Source organism: Mauremys mutica, chromosome 4 (assembly GCF_020497125.1).
Source record: "Mauremys mutica isolate MM-2020 ecotype Southern chromosome 4, ASM2049712v1, whole genome shotgun sequence".
In the NCBI taxonomy this organism is placed as follows: domain Eukaryota; kingdom Metazoa; phylum Chordata; order Testudines; family Geoemydidae; genus Mauremys; species Mauremys mutica.
Window position 1 is genome coordinate 72658430 of NC_059075.1, and position 18884 is coordinate 72677313.

Genomic DNA, 18884 nt, shown 5'->3' on the forward strand with positions numbered 1-18884 from the left:
GTACATGGAATGCCAAGCTCAGAATAGACAGACACCCCAGTCAGAAATGCCACACAGACTAGGTGCAGTGGGAGTGTGGGCCATGGGCTCTACTTTTTGTACTTTCCTGCATTCGCACCATACCTGCAGGGAGGAGGCAGAGGTGATTGCTCTGGGTCTCATGCCGAGGGACCGGGGCTGAGTGAGCCTAGTCTCTCTTCATGGCCAAACCCATCTAGACCTCTGGGATCTTCACTGGTCTTCTCGTTGGGCCAGGGGACTAGGTGGTAGCTCAGTTTTAGGATCTCCTCAGTTCTCCGCCAGTGGAATGTTCTGAGCTAGCAGGGTTTGGTCCCAGTCTCGGTGCCCAGCCCAAGGTCTCTCCTCAGGGTCCAGCTCTAGGTACGGGGCTCCAGAAGTCTCCTCCTAGCCGGACCCGTGAAATCTTCGGCCCGATCTCACCGCAGCGCGCCTGTGCCCAGGGCCCCCTCAGCGCGGGTGCTCTGACTGCCCGTGAGCAGAGCCAGGCTCAGGGCCCGGCCCGGGGAGGGGCTCAATCCGGGGGGCTCCTGGTCCCAGCTCCCGGCGGGAGAGAGGGTCCCTCAGCCTTTCAGCGCCGGGTGCCTGTGGGCCGATACCCGCCCGGCGAGGGGTCCCCGGCTCTCGGGCCCAGCCGTGCCCAGGGGAACTCGGGGCTCCACACGCCCGAGGCTCTGGGGTCTCAGAGCCCTGGGGCCCCGCCGTCCGGGCCCGGGGGTCCCCGGTGTCCGCGCCCCGGGCTGGGGGTGTCCTGGTCTCCTACGGCCCCGGGCTCCCGCTCGCCGCAGCCGCCGCCATCGCCGCTGTTTATTTTCATCCGCTCCGGCCGGGGGAGGGGCGCAGCCTGCGCATCCGCCGCGGCACTTTCCGCACGAAGCCGGGACAGCCCCTCCCCGCTCCCCACTGGGCAGGGGCGCTGCGGCCGGTGCTGGTAGGTGCGGGGAGCGCGGCCTGGGAGTATCCGGGTCGGGAGTGAGGGGAGCCCGGCTTCGTGGGGAATCTGCTGCTGGGAACGGGCAGCCCCCGCGCTGTGCGGGGCGGCGGGACTCGCGGGAGAGGATCCGGGCTCGGTCTCCTGACACCGCCCCCTGCAGCGCGGGGTAAATCCCGGGCCAGGCCGGGGGAGGGTGGCAGAGCTGGGGGGGGGTCCGCCCCCTACTCTTAGCCCAGCTGAGGCGGGTTCTTCCCCCACTAACAATCCCCCGGCCCGTCCCTGCCCTCCCCATCTCCCCCGGCCCCCTCCGGTTCTCCGCTCCCACCCCCTCACCCCCCGGCCCCTCCCTGCCCTCCCCATCTCCCCCGTACCCCCTCCGGTTCTCCCCTCCCACCCCCTCACCCCCGGCCCGTCCCTGCCCTCCCCATCTCCCCCGCCCCCCTCCGGTTCTCCCGTCCCACCCCCTCACCCCCCGGCCCGTCCCTGCCCTCCCCATCTCCCCCGGCCCCCTCCGGTTCTCCCACCGCCTCATCCCCCGGCCCCTCCCTGCCCTCCCCATCTCCCCCGGCCCCCTCCGGTTCTCCCCTCCCACCCCCTCTCCCCCGGCCCCCTCCGGTTCTCTCCATCTCCCCCGGCCCCCTCCGGTTCTCCCCTCCCACCCCCTCACCCCCCGGCCCCTCCCTGCCTCCCCCATCTCCCCCGGCCCCCTCCGGTTCTCCCCTCCCACCCCCTCACCCCCCGGCCCCTCCCTGCCCTCTCCATCTCCCCCGGCCCCCTCCGGTTCTCCCCTCCCAGCCCCTTACCCCCCGGCCCCTCCCTGCCCTCCCCATCTCCCCCGGCCCCCTCCGGTTCTCCCCTCCCAGCCCCTCACCCCCCGGCCCCTCCCTGCCCTCCCCATCTCCCCCGGCCCCCTCCGGTTCTCCCACCCCCTCATCCCCCGGCCCCTCCCTTCCCTCCCCATCTCCCCCGGACCCCCTCCGGCTCTACCCTCCCCATCTCCTCCCCCGCCCTCTCCCTGCCCTCTCCATCTACCCCGCCCCCTTCCAGTTCTCCCCACCCCTTCTACCCCCTCATCCCCCGGCCCTCCCTCCGGCCCTCCCCATCTCCCCTGCCCCTTTCCCTGCCCTCCCCAGGCCCTCTCCCTGTCCTCCCCATCTCCCCCGTCCCCCTCCGGCTTTCCCCTCCCCACTTCGCCCCCCCCCCGTCCCTCTCCGGCTCTCTCCACCTACCCTGCCCCCCTTCCAGCCGTCTCCCCTCTCGATCTGCCCCGGCCCCCCTCTGGCTCTCCCCTCCCCATCTTCCCCCCCCCAGCCCTCTCCCTGCCCTCTTCACCTACCCCACCCCCTTCCAGTTCTCCCCTCCCCTCCTACCCCCTGATTCCCCCAGCCCTCTCCCTGCCCTCCCCATCTCCCCTGACTTCCCTCCGGCCCTCCCCATCTCCCCTGCCCCTCTCCCTGCCCTCCCCATCTCCCTCTTCATCCCCCAGCCCTCTCCCTGCCCTCCCCATCTACCTCCTCATTCACCAGCCGTCTGTATTTTATCCATCCACCAATCCCCTGGTGGATGGAGGTCATGATGGGCCTCTGGAGGCAGCTGTTAGAGGGATTAACTACACCACAAGGGCATCCATATCAGGGGACCTGGTTCTAACACATTAGTTCCCTAACTGTTAAAACCACAGTTTTGTCTTATAACATAGATGGGACCCTATCTATGGCACTGAACTGTGTCATGCTCTTGGACAGAGTTAAACTGTAGCATGTTTTGGAAACATGGTTAAAATAAATTTGGTTCCAGCTACACTAAAAGACAGTCATGTTTTACACTAATATGGATATTATTATAGTTGAGCCCTGACTGGAATCATGCTTCAGGAGAGTAAAGCAATCACTAACTGACTAAAACCAGGAAGAAACTTCCTTAGTAGGCGGTAGTGTTTAGTTCTCCATTATGGGAGGCTTAACATAGTTCTCTGAACCATCTGAAACTGGCCAGATAGAATAGCAGACTAGATGGACTATTGGTCTTAGTGGGTCTGGCAATTCCCATGTTCCAAGATGGAGAGAGGAAAGGAGAAAACTATCTCCTGTCCTTTGCCCCATCAACAGTGGAGGATGGACTCATTCTGTTGCTTCTGCTGCTTCTGCATGCAGTAAGTCCACAGGAGTGTGTGTGGTGCACTGGATTTCTCATCTGCCTCAGCACTACCAGAGGACCTTTAACTTCCATGTTGGTCTCTGGCTAGTGGATATGTTTTAAAGCCCGGGATATATATGATAGAATATCAACTACATTTGCCATTGGTCTCTTTGGAAATCCTTGTGCTATCCAACAGTGAAGTTCATCTTGCTGCCCATGTGTCATATACATAAATCTATTTGCATTTATTTAGCATTTAATGTACCCACTGTAGGCTGTAGCTTCTGATGTGATCCAGCATAGTCAAAGGGGACTTCCACACACACCCATAGTATCACACTCTGAGACCTGTGACTTTGAATTTGAAGGGCAGGTTTTATTTCTCCCAAGTCTCTGGTGATAGCAGCTCTTGGATTTTGTTGTTCTAAAAATCCACATAAACTGCATGCCTGATACAGCCAGTTTAGGTTATGCACAAGTAAACTAGCTCAGAAAGAAACAACAAACTCATCCAACTTGTATAACTAGTTCAGTGACAGAGCAGAAATAAGGTAGTTGCCTGTGGATTATGTAGTTTCAGATTGCTAGTCTGAATATGGCCTAACTTGGTAGTGACTGAAAATTGCACTATGTATGGGAGATTAGTTTGTTGTGATTTTAACAACTTTCCACTAAGAATTTGACAGCAAATACTGCCATTATTTGCCCCATTTTTGGCATTTGCAGCAGAAGACCCAAGGAGATTGAACTCCCTTCTCATTCCTGCAGAAAGTCCCTTCTGTTAAGGGTTGAGACACTAAGGAAGCTCACACTGCTGTTGCACACATACTGTGGACTGACTGTTTCAATTTCCTGGGCATCTTTCATCTGCCACTAAAATTGACCCCAACATTTAAAAAAACACCATTTTTTATTTTTTTAAAACAAAGAGATTATCTTTACTAATTTCTCTGAGGTGTGTGTTTCTTACTCTGCTGTTATGTAACCTGTGTAGAATGAAGAGGGCAATAGGGATGAAAGGCTGAACTTCTTTAACTGAGTTCTGAGTCTTCATCCAATTCACTTCTATGCAGGTGACAGCACTGGGAAAAGATCTGCAGCAAGAACTGCTCCAAGAACTCACCCAGGCTTTGGCTATGGCTGTTCCTATAGCGATTCTTGATTGTGACCTCTTGCTCTATGGACGAGGACACCGGACACTAGATCGCTTCAAGCTGGAGGATGTCACCGATGAGTACCTGGTGTCCATGTATGGCTTCCCCCGACAATTCATTTACTATCTAGTGGATCTGCTGGGAGCCAGCCTCTCTCGCCCTACACAGCGGTCCAGAGCCATCAGTCCAGAGACACAGATTCTGGCAGCATTAGGATTCTACACTTCTGGCTCCTTCCAGACTCGCATGGGGGATGCCATTGGCATCAGCCAGGCCTCTATGAGCCGCTGTGTTGCCAATGTCACTGAAGCACTGGTGGAGAGAGCCTCACAATTCATTCATTTTCCAGAGGATGAAGCCTCTGTGCAGAGTCTGAAGGATGACTTCTATGGGCTGGCAGGGATGCCTGGAGTGCTAGGGGTGATTGACTGCACCCACGTGGCAATCAAAGCACCCAATGCCGAGGACCTATCCTATGCGAATCGAAAGGGTCTGCATTCTTTAAACTGCTTAATGGTGTGTGATGCTAGAGGAGCACTGCTGAGTGCAGAGACGCACTGGCCAGGCAGCCTGCAGGACTGCACTGTGCTGCAGCAGGCAGCTCTTAATAGCCAATTTGAAGCTGGATTGCACAAAGATGGCTGGCTACTTGGTAAGTTAATTCCAGTTGTTGTCTCCTCTAAGAGTCTGTTGCACTTCGGCTGCTTTTTTATTGACTCAAAGGCAGCAAAATAGACTCCTGGCATGAAAATCCCTGACATATTTGCTTTTTTAATACAACCAAATTGGCTTCATATAAGTCATTCTTGGTCCCACTGGCAAATAAGACATTAATTATTTCTAACTTGTCTTACAAAATCTATATAAATGCGCATCTACCCAAATGTAAATACCAGATAAATACCGTATGCATCCTACGAAGTGGGTATTCACCCTTGAAAGCTCATGCTCCAATACGTCTATTAGTCTATAAGGTGCCACAGGACTCTTTGCTGCCTTTACCAGATAAAAGTGATTTAGGATCATGTTCCATGGAAAATGTATGTGAGGGAGGGTTTAAAATGTGGTTCTACTCAGACAGTAACTTTGTAAAAATGTCCCCCTGGGGTTCCATTGTTATCACCTCTCTGACTCTAAACCAACTCTAAACCAGTAAGAAGTTTACAAATGAAAATACTTTTTCTAACTGCAGTCATGCGACCTCATCCTAGGATCTGAGAGTCAAGGTGGGCTCTTCTTGGCTCACATAGGACTGGAAGAGCAGTGATTTCCTGCTCTGCATTTCATACAGTATGATTACTGAGGTTGTATACATGCACTCTTCTGCTGTGTCCTTGTTCTCATTACCCTCTTTTTTTCTAGACTGAATTGCACAAACCCTGTATTCTACACTTGGGCCTGGTCCAAATGTCTGAATTTCATTGCCTATGTGTATTAATTGGACTCTCCTAAAACTCCCTTCCCACACTTTTACAGAATTTAGTCTTGTGAAATGGAATATTTTGATTTTTCTCCTTGTTGGTCTCATTTGCAAATCTAATTAAATCTTACCTGGATTCTCCCATATTCTGTGTTAATAGTCAATTAAGTCAGTCTGTACCTATGGTGCAAGGAAACTGGCTATAAACAGGTGTCCAAATTTAGTCTCCCCCCGCGGAGGATAAAGAGCAGAAGTCTTTGCTGTTGCTACTGGTTTGTGAGCTCTCTCATTTTTAACTTTGATAGGTGACAGCTCCTTTTTTCTCCGCACATGGCTGATGACCCCTCTGCATATCCCTGAGACCACCGCAGAATACCGTTATAACATGGCACATTCTGCCACTCACAGTGTCATTGAACAGACATTCAGGACCATTCGATCCCGGTTCCGTTGCCTGGATGGATCCAAAGGCACCCTGCAGTATTCTCCAGAGAAGTCCAGCCACATCATTCTGGCCTGCTGTGTGCTCCATAACATCTCTCTTGAACATGGGCTAGATGTGTGGTCTTCCCCAGCAACAGGACAGATGGAGCAACCAGAGGAGGAATACGAGCAAATGGAATCGCTGGACTCTGAAGCCTGTCGTATCCGCAGAGAGCTTTTGCTTACTCATTTTAGCTAATAAAGTGAGGGATGGAGACCTTTACAGATGTACTTGAGGAAAACATGGGAGCAAATACACTCTCACATTCTTTTAAGTTAGTAAAGAGAAAAACTAAGATAGGCATGGGAGCTGGGGAAGAAAGGGAAATACTTGTAACAAATTAACTTTGTTTAGGGGATATTTTCCATCTGCCAGACTCTTGATTTCTTTGTAAATGTTGTTTTGAGCCCTGAATTCTCAATACCTAATGTGTGCAGACCCCACCTTGTCTGGAGGACAGTTAGGTAGAGACAATAATGTGGGATCGTTTCCCAATAAAATCACTTCCAATCGTCTGACATTTTTGAAAAGTCTGTCAATATTATAAAAAATAACACAATAATTACAAATCTATCATTTTGTGAGTATTACAGTGGTCTGTAGCATCAATCATAAATCAGTTTCAAAAAACATTTTCAAACCCTTTTAAGGTAAATTTCCAGTTGGACACCTACCCAGCCTCTGCTTGTGCATATGCAAAAGTACATATGCACTTACATGTGTCTGCAATTTACAGATGCAAACACTTGCTAAATATCCTTGCTAAACACCTGTGCACATCTTTTCATTATTCTGACACCGGTGCACACACAAGTGCTAAAATTTGTATTCACAAAACCCATTGGTCCCAGATTTTTTAAGGGCATATGAAGGTGTTTGCAGGTGCCCGAGTGGGCAAAAGGGAGAAATTAGGCCATAACTGGCTGCATCAGCTACTTGGTGTGTCTAAGTCTTGTTCCCACTGAACAGACACTAGCATTATCACAGTTGCCTATGGCAAGGCCCCCTTCTTGGTTGTCCTAGCAGAGATTGACTGGGACACATACATTGCATTTCCTTTCACCACAAGAGGTCATCTGTGTAAATCAGGATTGAGGTATGGGATGGGAAGATTACTCTTCATTATCCATGGAGTCTTGTAGATAAACAGAGGACTTCAATTTATAGGACTTTCATGGGCACATGATATTTTTTAAAAAGCTGTTGAAGTTTCAAGTGTCCCAACAGGGTTCTTTCTTTCCATCAGATTAATGCAAGTGTAAATTCTTTTCCAAGAGGTTTGTTGAACACCAGTGTGACCACAGTCTTGGGAAGCTCATGCTGGGAGAGGTTCTATCTTTTAGCAGGGTCATTACTTCAGTTTAATTTATGGAATGTTCTAATGGAATTTGGTGACTCCTGCAAAGATTTTGACACTTACAATGGTAGCACAAACATCTGTCACGTCAGATCTCAGAATTCTTAGTTTGTAGGGGAAACTCAAAATTAAGAACCCAATAATAGTGGGGGATTTCAATTATCCCCATATTGACTGGGAACATTTCACTTCAGGACGAAATGCAGAGATAAAATTTCTCGATACTTTAAATGACTGCTTCATGGAGCAGCTGGTACGGGAACCCACAAGGGGCGAGGCGACTCTAGATTTAATCCTGAGTGGAGCGCAGGAGCTGGTCCAAGAGGTAACTATAGCAGGACCGCTTGGAAATAGTGACCATAATACAATAGCATTCAACATCCCTGTGGTGGGAAGAACATCCCAACTGCCTACCACTGTGGCCTTTAATTTCAAAAGGGGGAACTATACAAAAATGAGGGGGTTAGTTAGACAAAAGTTAAAAGGTACATTGACTAAAGTGAAATCCCTGCAAGTTGCGTGGGCCCTTTTTAAAGACACCATAATAGAGGCCCAACTTCAATGTATACCCCAAATTAAGAAAAACTGTAAAAGAACTAAAAAAGAGCCACCGTGGCTTAACCACCATGTAAAAGAAGCAGTGAAAGATAAAAAGACTTCCTTTAAAAAGTGGAAGTCAAATCCTAGTGAGGCAAATAGAAAGGAGCACAAACGCTGCCAACTTAAGTGCAAGAGTGTAATAAGAAAAGCCAAAGAGGAGTTTGAAGAACGGCTAGCCAAAAACTCCAAAGGTAATAACAAAATGTTTTTTAAGTACATCAGAAGCAGGAAGCCTGCTAAACAACCAGTGGGGCCCCTTGATGATGAAAATACAAAAGGAGCGCTTAAAGATGATAAAGTCATTGCGGAGAAACTAAATGGATTCTTTGCCTCAGTCTTCACGGCTGAGGATGTTAGGGAGATTCCCAAACCTGAGCTGGCGTTTGTAGGTGACAAATCTGAGGAACTGTCACAGATTGAAGTATCAGTAGAGGAGGTTTTGGAATTAATTGATAAACTCAACATTAACAAGTCACCGGGACCAGATGGCATTCACCCAAGAGTTCTGAAAGAACTCAAATGTGAAGTTGCGGAACTATTAACTAAGGTTTGTAACCTGTCCTTTAAATCGGCTTCGGTACCCAATGACTGGAAGTTAGCTAATGTAACGCCAATATTTAAAAAGGGCTCTAGGGGTGATCCCGGCAATTACAGACCGGTAAGTCTAACGTCGTACCGGGCAAATTAGTTGAAACAATAGTAAAGAATAAAATTGTCAGACACATAGAAAAACATAAACTCTTGAGCAATAGTCAACATGGTTTCTGTAAAGGGAAATCGTGTCTTACTAATCTATTAGAGTTCTTTGAAGGGGTCAACAAACATGTGGACAAGGGGGATCCGGTGGACATAGTGTACTTAGATTTCCAGAAAGCCTTTGACAAGGTCCCTCACCAAAGGCTCTTACGTAAATTAAGCTGTCATGGGATAAAAGGAAAGGTCCTTTCATGGATTGAGAACTGGTTAAAGGACAGGGAACAAAGGGTAGGAATTAATGGTAAATTCTCAGAATGGAGAGGGGTAACTAGTGGTGTTCCCCAAGGGTCAGTCCTAGGACCAATCCTATTCAATTTATTCATAAATGATCTGGAGAAAGGGGTAAACAGTGAGGTGGCAAAGTTTGCAGATGATACTAAACTGCTCAAGATAGTTAAGACCAAAGCAGATTGTGAAGAACTTCAAAAAGATCTCACAAAACTAAGCGATTGGGCAACAAAATGGCAAATGAAATTTAATGTGGATAAATGTAAAGTAATGCACATTGGAAAAAATAACCCCAACTATACATACAACATGATGGGGGCTAATTTAGCTACAACGTGTCAGGAAAAAGATCTTGGAGTTATCGTGGATAGTTCTCTGAAGATGTCCACGCAGTGTGCAGAGGCGGTCAAAAAAGCAAACAGGATGTTGGGAATCATTAAAAAGGGGATAGAGAATAAGACTGAGAATATATTATTGCCCTTATATAAATCCATGGTACGCCCACATCTCGAATACTGTGTACAGATGTGGTCTCCTCACCTCAAAAAAGATATTCTAGCACTAGAAAAGGTTCAGAAAAGAGCAACTAAAATGATTAGGGGTTTAGAGAAGGTCCCATATGAGGAAAGATTAAAGAGGCTAGGACTCTTCAGTTTGGAAAAGAGAAGACTAAGGGGGGACATGATAGAGGTATATAAAATCATGAGTGATGTTGAGAAAGTGGATAACGAAAAGTTATTTACTTATTCACATAATATAAGAACTAGGGGTCACCAAATGAAATTAATAGGCAGCAGGTTTAAAACAAATAAAAGGAAGTTCTTCTTCACGCAGCGCACAGTCAACTTGTGGAACTCCTTACCTGAGGAGGTTGTGAAGGCTAGGACTATAACAATGTTTAAAAGGGGACTGGATAAATTCATGGTGGCTAAGTCCATAAATGGCTATTAGCCAGGATGGGTAAGGAATGGTGTCCCTAGCCTCTGTTCGTCAGAGGATGGAGATGGATGGCAGGAGAGAGATCACTTGATCATTGCCTGTTAGGTTCACTCTCTCTGGGGCACCTGGCATTGGCCACTGTCGGTAGACAGATACTGGGCTAGATGGACCTTTGGTCTGACCCGGTATGGCCTTTCTTATGTTCTTATGTTCTTATGTTCTTAAATGAGATTAGATTGTGACCTGCAGCTTTGAAGATGGGAAAGTAGAGGGAATTGACTGCTTGGTGCTGGTTGTGGCCTGGAATTAGACATTGCCAGAATATGCCTGCCACTTTGCACTGACTGACAATATTTAGTATCACATGCATGATAAATAGTGTGCTTTAGCAGGGATAAAACAAGACTCACCAAAGCCCTTTGTTAGAACTGTTAAAAGTTTACAATTATATAATGCATATAATTATCTGGCTCACATATTTTGTTTTTTTTCTCATAAAGTCTGGCTTCAGAACTCCAGTTGATCAGTTTGTGTAGAGAACTCTCCTCTTTCTACTATGCAGATGCCTGAACTTTCCTAACAAGAGAACCAAAGTAACTGTTTTCTTTTAATTGTTTGTAAAGTATTCTTAGAAGCTTAAAAATAATTGTAATACAGTAACAATAGGAGGAAGATGGTGTTATGATGGTTGATGTCTGTTTCCCATCACCATACTATCTTATTAATTATGCTAATATATGCCAATATAATCCAAATAAAGGTAAGAACTGATTAGGAATGGGAGATGTCACAGCCAGATGAGTCTCAGACATGTTCAGGTGTGACAAATTGTTATTTAATAAGGAGATGACAGTCCTCAAACATATTCTCTAACTCTTATGACATGCCTGTGATACAGGTCTTTACAGCAGCCCCTGCTGAGACGATAGTGAAATTGTGGGGGATGGAATGTATTCTGCACTAGGGTTTGTTGCCTGCAGCTACAATCCACTTTGATATATCTGGGTTAGAGGCTATAGAAGTCAATGCCAATGCCTATTGTGGCTAGGGAAAATGAAAAGTTTTTATATTTACCCATTAGACCATTGCTTTCTATTGGGAGACATGTCTTGGTGAGCTGCCTTCTAGTTCCAAGATGCTGGATCTCTCTACCTTAACATATTATTAACTGGCTTTGATTTTTCTCTTTAAAATATTTCTTTAAAGAATCTCTGATTGCATCTCCTCTCCTCCACTCTACTAGTGATGCTAGTCTTGATGCCCGCTTCATCTTCTACTCTTATTCTAGTCTTTGAGTCTTTTCCAAACTGATCCATATGCTTGGAAAGTCTTCCTCAGCCTAGTTTGACAAACTACTTTCCTTCCTGTGTTCAAGTCCCTCTTCAGACACACTTCCTCCACAGATGAGTTAAGATTAAAAAAAATCCCTATTATTGCCTCCTCTGCTCTGGGTTCCCCAATGCATGTTGACTTCTCTGTTTTTGTCCTATAGACTGACTCCTCTTCAGAGCTGACATTTGTGTTTTATAGAGCACCAAACACATTGTCAGTGCCTAATAAATAATATATAATTAATAATAAAGTTCTTTTGCTTCTCTTCTTAGATGAATTAATACCTATTTTTATTTAACTCTTCTATTATACTGTCTTTATCTGCACTTTAATCTTTCTGTTTCTTTCTGTTAGCCTATTTCTTTCATCACTTTTTTTCCTTTCCTTATCAATCTTTAGGCCACCAGGGTAAAACAGGGAAGTCTGGAAAATGTGCCTGATAGTGAGAGATTTAGGAAGTTCTATTTATTTAGTTTATCCAAGAGAAGGTATGAGCAGATTTCTGTAATCTAACAGACAAAGGCCTAATGAGAGCCAATGACAAAGCTGAAGCTAAATCAAGTCAGACTAAAAACGAGGTACATGTTTTGAATTGAAAGTAATTAACCATTAGAACAATTTACCAACAGATGTGGTAGATTCTCTTTCACTTGAAGTCTTTAAATCTAGACTAGATGTCTTTCTAAAAGATATGCTATAGGGCAAACAAAAGTCATGGACCTGACGCTGGAATTACTGGGTGAGGTTGTTACTGTCTCCTCAAAATAGATGATCATAATGGTCTGTCCTGGCCTTAACATCTACTAATGTAAGGTAGATCAGTTGTCAGTAGATCCATAGAGCTCTAGGTTCCTGATGGATGTCATCTTGGAGTTATGTTCCTCTCAGTGCTGAGAGAAGAGGGTGCCATCCCATTTCTATCATAACACCACCTTGAGGGAGCATCATTCAGATACAGGAATGTTCTGGGATACTCATGTCTCCTTGGACAGTTTATCTTACCCTGATTCTCAGATGCTTCTGAAGTTGTAATGAGCTAGTTTGTGACATTCTACCTGGATGATATAACACCCACTGCAGTGTCACCCACTCTAGAGACTGTAGCTGCAGGTGAGGGCAGCTGGACACAGAAGCCAAAAACCAGATTATCTGGGTAAAAATCAGGTGGGTGGCTGCAGCTGGGGGAGAAGGCAGCAGAAAACAAAACTCTCTTAAGAAACCAAATTCCTGTTTATAGATCCATATCCTTAGTATCAGAGGGGTAGCCGTGTTAGTCTGGATCTGTAAAAGCAGCAAAGAGTCTTGTGGCACCTTATAGACTAACAGACGTTTTGGAGCATGAGCTTTCGTGGGTGAATACCCACTTCATCGGATGCATGTCCTTAGTGATAAAGAGTGAAAGTGAGAAATTCCAAAACCAGAATCCTGTCCTGGAAGGTCATTCAGAAAGAAAATTTCTAAGAGGTACCAGCAATAGCACTTTTTATAGACTGTATGGCTGGATAAGTTGCCCCAAGCAGCAGCAGCAACAAAAATGATTGGAGGTTATAGAGAGGTTTGATGCATATGATCTGTGTCTTTGGGGGTGTGGATGTTTACTGTGAAATTTCATGGTAAATCTGAATAGTCAGAAGGGGTGATAGGAAAATTGGATAGATCTGAATCTGGGGTGTGGTAATAAAGTGATTGGCTGGATCTGAATTGCTGGGTGATTTAGAGGGAGGCTAGATGGAGCTGAATATTGGTTGTGAGGGGAGACACATAATAGGAGGTTGAGTAGGTCTTATTAATCTGTGTTATTGCTTTAATGATTATACTTTATGTAGATCATTCAGCAAAAACACATTGTAAATAAACACATGTATGTAGTGTGCAATGGACACACAAGACAACGATCCACCACGTAGGAACCACATTGCCAGAAATAATAATAACAAATAGTAGTGTGATTCATTACAGTATTTTGTAGGAACCCGAGACAGGGATCAGGTTGCCATTGTACAAGGCACTATACAGACAGATAAAGGAGAGAGTCACTGTCCCAGGGAGTTTACAATCCAGGGTCCTAGTTCTGCAATGGCCAATGCACGGGTAACATTATGCGAGTGCTTCCTGCAGGGCTCAGGACAGGCACAGCCTCTGGCACAACCTGGCGTCTGTGCCCTGACCCGGGTTTAAGTTTGCAGCACACGCCAATAGCTACCACCCCCCGCGACGTGGGCCTCGCCCTCCGCCCATCCTCATCTCTGAGCTCCATTGCTCCAGCCTGTCCCAAGCCGTGCTCCCTTGGGCTTTCCCGTTTAAAACGCAGGAGAATCGCTCGTCGCTCGGCTAGTAAAGCCTGGCACGGCTCTAGATTTGGCTGCTAGGGCCTGGTTCAGCTCTTGGCTCGGTTGCTAGGGCCTGGCTCGGTTACTTGGCGCTCATCTACCCGCCCTGGCCGAGGTCCTCGGAGCGGCGGCGGCGGCAGTAGGAGCCGGAGGAGATCGAGCAGCTCGGGCCGCTTCCCCGAGGCCAGGCCCCGCCGCGCCCGGGACCCCCAGCTCCGCCGCGAACTCGCCCCACCCGCTCGGGCTACGCGGCGAGCCAGGCCCAGGCCCTTCCTGCGGCAGGTAGGCTCCGGGCCTAGGCGCTCGGCCCGGCCTGGCTGAGCACGGCCCGTGCCCCTCCCGAGGCCGGCCTGGCCGCCCGCCCGCCCGCAGCCACCGGCTGGCACCGGACCGGGGGGGGCGGCGGAAGCGGCGGTGTCGGGGCTGGGAGGCCCCCAGAGGGTCCCGCGGCTCCAGGTGCTGGGGTGAAGCGGGGCAGGGGGCGGTACGGGGGAGGGTGTCCCCGAGCTGGGCTCCGGGGAGGATGTAACTTGGTTTCTGGGTGTCCCGCGGCGCGGAGTCTCCCTAGGACAGGTGCAGCACTGGGCTGCCTGGCGCCCTCCGCTTGCCCGCCCTGGGCACAGGCCCGGAAAATGCCACCGTCCGGCAGCCCCAGGCACAGAAAATCCGAGTCACCGTGAGTGAAACTGAATGGCTTCCCGCTTGTCAGACACTGCCTGTCTGCATGTCCACTGCCACGTTAAACCGGAGACTGGTCACCGGCCGTGCCTCAGGGCCCTTGGAAACCCCGCTAACTAGCAGCAGCAGAAATGAAGGAGTTGCCTGTCATGCTCATCTGCTCCATTTTCTGTCTACAGCTCCATTTGGTCATCACACTCCTCCTTACACAATAGGGCAGGAGGGATGGGGTTAATTCTGTTTTCACTTTTCTGGCTGTGGTATAACTGTTATTCTAAGCCACTTGGTTGGAAACAGAAGCAGGAGGACAGTTTTTATCTTCGGGTTGAATATACCAGTCAGTTCCTCCACTCAGGACTTTCATGGGATATCAGAGTGGCTATTGTTTTTTTTGTTGCTGTTTTTTTTTGACACATGGTGTACATGCAACAGGACTTAATATTTAAAAACAATAAACAAAACTTACTGGGCTACCAAAATTAGGACAACCAAGTTTAATTAAATGTAAATTGCTGATTGTCCTTGAACAACTTGCCTTACAAAATGATTCCTGTAGTGGTCAGCGGTGTTGTAAAACATGAGCGTAGGACAGGTTATTTTATCACAATAGTTTTGGGATAGAATAAGTTCCTTTTCTCTCAGAGCAGACGTACAGTATGCATCATTACAAGGAGAGATTTGAGTAATTTGTTCTGAACAGGGTACTCATTACACATTAGCCTGGTGATGTGGAAGTAAAGTACCTTGTCCTTCACAGCCATGTGCTGTTACAAAGCAGCTATGAGAGAGGATTGGGTATTTCAACTCTTCATTGGCTTTGAGTTCCTACTCTTAGAGGTAGGTTCTACATTTGAACAGCTGTCCATGCTGGCAGAGTCTCAATTGTTCATTCAATAGAGCAAGGAGTTGGGGGGTCATTGTGGAAAACAGTTAAAATAATTGGTGGTTTAAATACATATGTCTTCCCACATAACTTTGAAATTCCTTTGTAGTACCATCCTGCAAAGGGAGGCTCCTCCAACAGCAGAATGAATTAAAGTATCTGGTGAAATCAGGCACAGGCTTGCCCTGTGGAGAGGGAAGAACAAATATCCAAAAGGGTAGGGAGGTCACCCACAGAGAAGAGGAGGTGCAAGTAAATTACTTAATTTTAGGGTGTAGATTTTAAAGGGATGTTATCTTAAAAGTCATGTCTCTGACTTTTTGTCTAATCTTGTTATGATTTATAGTTAAGATTTTTATAGGTAAGAACTGAGACACTAGAGGAAAAAACAACTTTTTTCAGTTTTTGTTCGTTTGACAGCACTATTTCCCCATGCAGTCAGTTTCCCTTGTTGGAGTGTGTCTCAGTAAGATGGAGGTAGAGAAACAAGCATTGTGTGTGTAGGTGGGGTTTTTTATATATTTATTTTTTAAATCTGCAAAAACTGACCAAATGGACTCGGGCAGATATAGGGCCTGAAACTTGCTTTTAACTTAAAACAAACAAACAAAAATCCCTCCAGTTGATGATCCTCCTTGTAACAAAGTTTTTCATGTCTCCTGACTTTTTTTTTTATTTTTTATTTTGCTCCTTCCGTACTTACTCTGTAAGAAACTTTGAATCAAAAACTCGTTCCAAGGAGTCTGATGTCCTCAGTAAGGGACTGTAGATATCTTGCATGTTGAGATGCCACTGTATAGAAACTGAAGCTACCAATGTCTTCCTTTCATCTCTGTTCCATCTGAAATTTGGAGAAGGCACTTTACATTTAGCTTGTAAGTGTACTCCACTTAGGAAGAAACAATCAGTTGTACACATACAAAATGGGAAATGACTGCTGAGGAAGGAGTACTGCGGAAAGGGATCAGGGGGTCATAGTGGATCACAAGCTAAATATGAGTCAACAGTGTTTACCAACACAGTTGCCAAAAAAAAAAAAAAAAGCAAACATAATTCTGGGATGTATTAGCAAGAGTGTTGTAAGTAAGACATGAGAAATAATTCTTCTGCTCTACTCTGCGCTGATTAGGCCTCAACCGGAGTATTGTGTTCAGTTCTGGGTGCCACATTTCAGGAAAGATGTGGACAAATTGGAGGAAGTCTGGAAAAGAGCAACAAAAATGATCTATGAGGGAAGACTGAAAAAAATGGATTTGTTTAGTCTGGAGAAGACTGAGAGGGGACGTACATTTTCAAGTATGTAAAAGGTTACAAGGAGGAGGGAGAAAAATTTTATTCTCTGGGCTTAAATTGCAGCAAGGAAAGTTTAGGTTGGAAAAACTTCCTAACTCTCAGTTAAGCACTGGAACAAATTGCCAAGGGAGGTTGTGGAATTTCCATCATTGGAGATTTTTAAGAGCAGGTTAGACAAACACCTGTCAGGGATGGTCTAGATAATACTTAGTCCTGCCATGAGTACAGGGCGCTGGAGTAGATGACCTCTCAAGGTCCTTCTAGTCCTATGATTCTATGATTTTCTGGTTCCCTATGGCAGAACATTGTGTGTATGTGGTTTTTTTTTTTAATAAATAGTTTAATACATGAGTCTGATACTGTGATACATGGTCACCACACTAACCTTTGGTCTTTTCAACTTGACAGTGTCCCTTAAATTACTGAATACATTCTCTAAACCTTAACTGCACCTTAAAATTTTTGTCTGGGAATGTGTATTTAGTTCTTGAATTGTTCTCGTAAATCATTCCTTCAGAGCCCTTATCAGTTTTGTTGCTCTTCTCTTAATTTCTCCTAATTTGTTTTGCCATGCTCACAGTGTGTTAGGCACTTTTCAAACACTAGAAAATGTACTGTTCCTGTCTTGAAACGCTTACAAGCTAAACGGCAAATGAAGAGCGTGGGTGTAACGTAGTCAAAGGCTTGGTCTGTACTGGGGGGGATCGATCTAAGTTACGCTAATAACATAGCTGAAGTTGACCTACTTAGATCTACTCACCGCGGTATCTTCACTGTGGTGAGTCGACTGCTGCCGCTCCCCTGTCGACTCCGCCTGCACCTCTCGTGGCGGTGGAATACAGGAGTCGATGGGGGAGCACTTGGGGATCGATTTATCGCATCTAGATTAGAGGCAATAAATCGACCACCTACTGGATCGATCGCTGCCCACCGATCTAAGAATATATCAACACTTCAGGCTGGGACGGTGGGTGATTCCCAGTTCGAGGAGACTTACTCACACTATATATTAATTAGTTCAAAATAAGGATGTTGGGGAGGAATAGTATAGGGTGACCCATAAGGAAGTAACATAATGAAATTGTTTCCTATATTCCTGCCTTCTCCTTTACACATTTCCTAATGGTGAGATCTATTAAACTTTGGAATTGTCTCCTGATGGAAGCTTCATTGCTTGGGACATTTAAAACAGGAGTGGATATAGGTTCAGGGAATAGACAAGAACATCCTGCCTTGGCACCCAAGAAAGTGGAGTATAAATTAAAGTCTTTGTTGGCTCTAATTTTTATGATCTGTTCTCTGAAGCTTCCAAGAGGTATTGGATGCTGGGATTAGGTGTAGAGGGAAGTTGTCTGAACCCATGTGCTAGCAGAACTCATCTTTCAACTTCCATGAAGAACCTTCATATGCGGTTTTGAGTGCTCATCCAGTAGTACAGCTGAGTTATCACTCTTATCAGGCCTTCTTGGCCGTGTTGGCAGGTGATAACCCTGGCAGAACCCTCTTAGTCTTACAAAAGTTGTTAGACACAAGCATGTAACATTTATCCTGCATCTTGTGCAATTTATAATTCCCACAAGGCTTCTATCTCTGAAACTACTTCTCTGATTCCCTTGAACCTTTCCAACAAAATTTTCTTTTGTATTGAGGCTGAGCATGTGAAATTCGAGGCCAATCAGAGGATTATTGGATAAATTAGAAGGGAATCAGGAATAAGCATTGAAACTGACTTTTCTTGTTAACCACAGAGTCATTTAAAAAATCACATACATTTTCCTGCCCCTCCTTTTTCCTGCTATATTGGTGACAGTCTGTCCAGGTAGAATTTGATGTGCCTCCCTGTACCAAACCCAAACTTTTCATTTCCCCTCTCTTGTTTAGAAGGTCTTAATTCAGAAATGCTCCAATTTCAGCTTTTGGCCAGGTCATATCTACTCTGAATCACCATCTTATCTGCCTGCTTGCTTTTGTGAATTAGGGAATCACAAGGAGCTCTCTGGGTTTAGGTGAGGTGCTTGCTTCCAGTTGGTTTTTCCAAGTACTGGTTTTGTGGTAACATACCCTCAGGCTCAACCTGAATCTGTAAAAGATCTAATTCTGCCCATTGAGTTAGCAGCAAATCTGTTTACAGGATTAGACCCCAATTCTGTAAATGCTTACATACATGCTGCTTTGAGTAGTTCCACTGAAATCTGTGGGCCACATCTGGTTCTGGCCACTGTTAGAGATGGATTACTGGACTAGATGGACCTTAGGTCTGATCCCGTATGGGATTTAGTATGTTCCTGTATGTGTTTGCCTTATCTGGGGCTTAGATTGTAAGATTCATTACCTCTCCA

General features: G+C 46.4%; 3 protein-coding genes across 8 annotated transcripts in view; 2 read left to right on the forward strand and 1 right to left on the reverse strand.

Moving 5' to 3' along the window:
* The window catches only part of ATG13 (autophagy related 13), a 48679-nt gene extending 47747 nt beyond the window's left edge, over positions 1-932 (reverse strand). Inside the window, exon 1 of one of the 3 annotated variants that reach the window (XM_045013574.1) lies at positions 124-932. The gene's annotated coding sequence lies outside the window, so the exon portion shown is untranslated. The remainder of the gene's footprint in view (positions 1-123) is intronic. The other 2 variants (XM_045013573.1, XM_045013572.1) reach the window with 2 other exon arrangements.
* Positions 854-7621, forward strand: HARBI1 (harbinger transposase derived 1). Of its 2 annotated transcripts, none has more exons than XM_045013577.1 (3): positions 854-949; positions 4165-4897; positions 5971-7621. In XM_045013577.1, the coding sequence occupies exons 2-3, from the start codon at positions 4228-4230 to the stop codon at positions 6345-6347; spliced, it is 1047 nt and encodes a 348-aa protein (XP_044869512.1). In that variant the 5' UTR covers positions 854-949; positions 4165-4227; the 3' UTR covers positions 6348-7621. The 2 variants fall into 2 exon arrangements, with proteins under 2 accessions (XP_044869512.1, XP_044869511.1); XM_045013576.1 differs by lacking the exon at positions 854-949 and adding an exon at positions 979-1118.
* Positions 7622-13702: 6081 nt separating this feature from the next.
* AMBRA1 (autophagy and beclin 1 regulator 1) overlaps positions 13703-18884 on the forward strand; it is a 191662-nt gene continuing 186480 nt past the window's right edge. For 2 of the 3 annotated variants that reach the window (XM_045014742.1, XM_045014743.1), the window contains exon 1: positions 13703-13973. The gene's annotated coding sequence lies outside the window, so the exon portion shown is untranslated. The remainder of the gene's footprint in view (positions 13974-18884) is intronic. The other variant, XM_045014744.1, reaches the window with a different exon arrangement.

Excerpts from the sequence above, each read along its gene's own strand:
- HARBI1 (XM_045013577.1), top strand. The coding sequence starts at position 4,228 with ATGGCTGTTCCTATAGCGATTCTTGATTGTGACCTCTTGCTCTATGGA. Across the intron at positions 4,898-5,970 it reads CAAAGATGGCTGGCTACTTG|GTGACAGCTCCTTTTTTCTC; the intron begins GTAAGTTAATTC and ends TAACTTTGATAG.